General features: G+C 54.5%; 1 protein-coding gene across 1 annotated transcript; it reads left to right on the forward strand.

Moving 5' to 3' along the window:
* Nucleotides 1–3,866: 3,866 nt before the first annotated feature.
* Nucleotides 3,867–4,832, forward strand: POSPLADRAFT_1143687 (hypothetical protein; the record flags this gene model as incomplete). Its single annotated transcript, XM_024485597.1, has 2 exons — nucleotides 3,867–4,542; nucleotides 4,801–4,832. The coding sequence occupies 2 exons, from the start codon at nucleotides 3,867–3,869 to the stop codon at nucleotides 4,830–4,832; spliced, it is 708 nt and encodes a 235-aa protein (XP_024339230.1).
* Between the last annotated feature and the right edge of the window lie 90 nt (nucleotides 4,833–4,922).

Genomic DNA, 4,922 nt, shown 5'->3' on the forward strand with positions numbered 1-4,922 from the left:
CAGCATCGGCAAAGAAGACATCATCTTCGGCCATACCTGGCTCAAGCTCGAAAACCCCAAGATAGACTGGAAGACCAGACGAGTTGAGCTAAACCACCGGTGGACGAAAGACGAGACAAGGGCCTGGAAGATGGACCTGTACCAAAGGCGAGTGGCTCGGCTAGAACTGAAGAAGGCCGTAACTACCCCACTCCCAGAACCAATGGAGGACGAATTCGTTGTCATCTCCACCTCGGAGCATGCAACCCTCCCCGAACGAAAGACTAGCGGTGCAGCAGGATATGACATCTCTGCCGCACATCAACTCATCATCCCTGCCCGACGACGAGGCCTGGTTGGCACCGATCTTATCATGGCTATCCCCAAAGGACACTACGGAAGAATCGCACCTCGGTCCGGTCTAGCGCTAAAGGAAATTGATGTCACTGCAGGAGTAATCGACTCCGATTACCGAGGCAAGGTCTCAGTCCTGCTGGTCAACAACTCTGACCTCCCATTCACCGTCAAAGCCGGCGACCGAGTTGCCCAGCTCATCCTCGAAAGGATAAGCACCCCACCAGTAACGCTAACCGACTGCATCGACGAAACAGAACGCGGGGAGGATGGGTTTGGATCAACGGGTATTGCGTCCATCGAGGAACAAGCGGAGGACATCGACGATGATGAGTTCATCATTTCCTACTTATCCGGAACACCGATGATCACCAAGTACGAGAAACAGGAACCTCTGGCAGTGAGGGACATTCCGCTCAAGGAGCGACTCCCTGAACTTTCATCTGGCTACAAACGACTTCACAACGGCATGATCTGGAAGATCCACCACAACATTAGGCGCGTCACCACTTCCACCGAACTTGCGGCCTCGAACGCCCAAGGCAAGACAGAAAAAACGCTACCACAGATGGTACCATCCTACCTACACGATCTCCTCCCCGTCTTCGACAAAGGCACCGCTGCGCGACTTCCAGACCACACCAAATATGACCATGAAATCAACCTCAAGGAAGGCTTCGCGGACATGAAGCAACAGGTCTATCCGCTCAACCCGCAGCAACGAAAGGAACTTGACAAGTTCCTCGAGGAGAACCTGAGTAAAGGGTACATTCGCCCCTCGAAATCCCCGTTGGCGAGTCCATTCTTCTTTGTTGGTAAAAAGGATGGTTCACTACGCCCTTGTCAAGACTACCGGCTACTCAACGAGAACACGGTCAAGGATCGATACCCGCTCCCGCTTATATCAGACCTCCTCGACAAGTTGAAGCACGCCAAGGTGTTCACGAAGATGGACCTCCGTGCCGGATACAACAACGTCCGAATCAAGAAAGGGGACGAATGGAAGGCAGCGTTCATTGTACCCGGAACTGATGGCAAACCGCCACAGCTGTACGAACCAACGGTGATGTTCTTTGGGCTGTGTAATTCTCCCGCTACGTTCCAGCGGATGATGAACACAATATTCGCAGACATGCTTCAAGAAGGCTGGCTCTGCATTTACATGGACGACATCCTGATCTTTTCCCAGGACAAGACAGAACACGAAGAACGAACATGACGTGTTATCGAACGACTTCGACAACACGACCTCTACCTCAAACCGGAGAAATGCGCCTTCGACGTCACCGAAGTCGAATTCCTCGGCATGATCATCTGTCCAGGAGAAATCGCAATGGACCCTGTCAAACTAGCTGGCATTGCGGATTGGCCGGTGCCGTCCAACCTCAGGCAAGTACGCGCCTTCGTTGGATTTGGAAACTTTTACCACCGGTTTATCAAAGGATTCTCGGACAAAGCGCAACCACTGGTTGCTCTCACCCAGAAGGACGTCGCCTGGACCTGGGGATCTGACCAGCAGAAAGCCTTCGAAACCCTCAAGAAGGCATTCCTAGAGGAACCGGTACTACGCATGCCGGATCCCGATCGACCCTTCGCTATCGAAACTGACGCCTCCAAGTTTGCAACCGGAGCAGTACTACGCCAGCGCGACGACAACGGCGACTGGCATCCTTGCGGATACCTCTCTCAAAGCTTCAATGCAGCAGAGAGAAACTACGACATCTACGACAGGGAGTTATATGCGGTCATCCGCGCACTAGATGAGTGGAAGCACTACCTCATCGGCAGCCCATACCCAGTAACGATTCTCAGCGACCACAAGAACCTCACATATTGGAAACAAGCCAAAGACATGAACCGACGACAAGCGCGCTGGGCGAGTAAACTGACCGAGTTTGACTTCCGCCTAGTACATGTTCCTGGTACCCAAATGGTGCAGAGCGACGCTCTCTCCCGCCGACCCGACCATGACGACGGCTCTAATGACAACACCGACGTCGTTATGCTCCCACCAGAAGTATGGGTTGCTGCCATCGACATCGACACCCGCGACACCATCCTTTCCTTTAAGGACGACCCAATAATGAAGGAAGGCCTCACTGCGGCGCACACTGGAGGAACACCACGCACTGGAACAGACTGGTCCCTCGATGATGACCTCCTCTTATACCAGGATCGGGTCTATGTACCCCCAGATGAGTCTCTTCGCAAACGTCTTGTCTCCCACTATCACGATCTCCCCTCTGCAGGACACCCCGGTGTTCAGAAAACCCTCCTCGGCTTGCGCCGTGACTACTGGTGGCCGAGCATGGCCCAGTTTGTTGCTCGCTATGTTAACGGCTGTGGCATCTGCCAGCAAATGAAAGTCAACACGCATCCAGCCCGTCCACCCATCACCCCCATTCGACCCCGCGCAAATGCCAAGCCCTTCAGCACATTCTCGTGCGATTACATCACCGACTTGCCACCATCCAGCGGCTTCGATTCAATTCTGGTCGTAGTGGACCACGACCTTACGAAGGGGGTAATTTTCATCCCATGTAACAAAACAATTGATGCTCTTGGGATGGCAGACGCAATGTACCGAGAGGTCTACAAGTGGTTTGGACTCCCAGACAAGATCATCAGCGACCGAGGACCGCAATTTGCGTCCAAAGTCTTCCAAGAACTTTGCAAAATGACTGGGGTTCAATTAGCCATGAGTACGGCATTCCATCCGCAAACCGACGGCGAGACAGAACGAGTAAACCAAGAGCTGGAGATCTACCTCCGCTGCTTCACTGCCAATGATCCGGATAAGTGGGCTGACCATCTTCACACTGCGCAATTTGCTCACAACTCCCGCGAGCATTCCACGACGAAGACGTCCCCATTCAAACTCATGATGGGATATGAACCTCGCGGAATACCCACCGCGCACCCCGGATCAAACACGCCGCAAGCAGCTTATCGCCTCAAGGACTTGCAAAACATCCGTGAGGAAGCACATGCGGCAATGGAGATGGCCCAGAACGTCCTGGCCAAAAGAGTAAAAAGGAAGGGGGGTTCCTTCCGTAAAGGTCAGCTGGTATGGCTCGACTCCCGGAACTTGAAGCTGCCGTACCCGTCCAGGAAACTAGCCCCGAGGCGAGAAGGGCCGTTCAAAGTCCTAGACAAGATCGGAATGGTCGCATACAAGCTAGACCTCCCTAGCACCTGGCGAGTCCACCCCGTTTTCCACGAATGGCTTCTATCTCCCTACTCAGAGACGGAGATCCATGGTCCGAACTACACGAGGCCACCCCCTGACCTTATTGAAGGCGAAGATAACTACGAAGTCGAAGCCATCATCGGACACCGAGAGAACAAGAGGATGCGACGCTGCGAATATCGCGTCAGGTGGAAGGGTTACTCAACAGCCGATGACTCATGGGAGCCCGAAGCGAACCTGACTGGGACGGCAGACAAAGTGTTGGCAGAGTATAAGAACAGGAAGGACTTGAGCTGAATCGATAGCAGCTCTACCCAGTCGCTACATCCCCATTCGCACCGACATGTCTTCCACCCTCTCGTTCCTCGACCAGTTCAACGCCCCCTCGACCGAAGGCGGGAAAAGAATCTCAATCTACACCCCTAAGCACACCCACGTCGGCGACAGCACCTTGCTGACGCTTCTCCTCAGTAATCCCACCGATGTTTTCAACAAGCTTAAAGCCCACAACCCCGAGGCAACCAATGCCACCGACCGCGCTGCACTAGAGGCATATCTCTCCGCCCGCCGCAACTATGACGAGGCTGTCAAGGCAGCCGACGAGGCCATCGACCACCACAAACGGCTCCTACGCCAACAGGACGACCGCGTCCTCACCGAGCTCATCCGGCTCGATAATCTGAAAGTTGCCCATCGCTTTCAACCGCTCCTACCGCGCAGCATCTGGGCGCGACACAACAAATTCATCCCGCGCGCCATCCCCAACGCGTACTTACCCCTACCCGCACCCCTACCGATGTCTGCCTTCAGGCGACCCCTGATCCCATCCCCTTTCCTCCAAGCAACGCCGCAGAGCACTACTATCCCGGCTGACTGGCAACCCAACCCTGGGTGGGCCCCGAAGGGAAGCTGTCGCGACTTGAGGTCAAGCGACAGGGGAAAACCTAAAAGCTGGGGGCGTCCGACTAGATCTCACCGAAGCGATGGTGAGCAATGCTCAAACCTAAGGCTAGGGACAAGTAAGTTAGCATAGGAAAGTAAGTATGTACAGGGGCTTACTGACCTAGGGACAAGAGGTCGAAACTGAGGTCCCTAGGCCAGCAGAGGCAGGCTTATATACAGGGGAAGTTTAGGGGAGGCTGTGTGCACTGGTCCGTGCACAGCTGGTCCGTGCGCAGCATGCTGACGCGGCCCCGGGGGCCGGTGAGTCAGAGAGGCTGTGTCAGCAGAGCCTGAGCTGTGCCGCGCACTGCCGCCCATCTAATCTAATCATACAGTAGATAGCGACGCGTCCATATCAGGCATGTAGTACAGAGGTCGCGGGTTCGAGTCCGCGAAAAGGAAAAAATTAAAAAACGGCTAGACGCCGTACCAACTCGTGACATTACCCCCCCTCAAC

The sequence above is a fragment of the Postia placenta genome (assembly GCF_002117355.1).
Source record: "Postia placenta MAD-698-R-SB12 unplaced genomic scaffold POSPLAscaffold_7, whole genome shotgun sequence".
Classification (NCBI taxonomy): domain Eukaryota; kingdom Fungi; phylum Basidiomycota; class Agaricomycetes; order Polyporales; family Adustoporiaceae; genus Rhodonia; species Rhodonia placenta.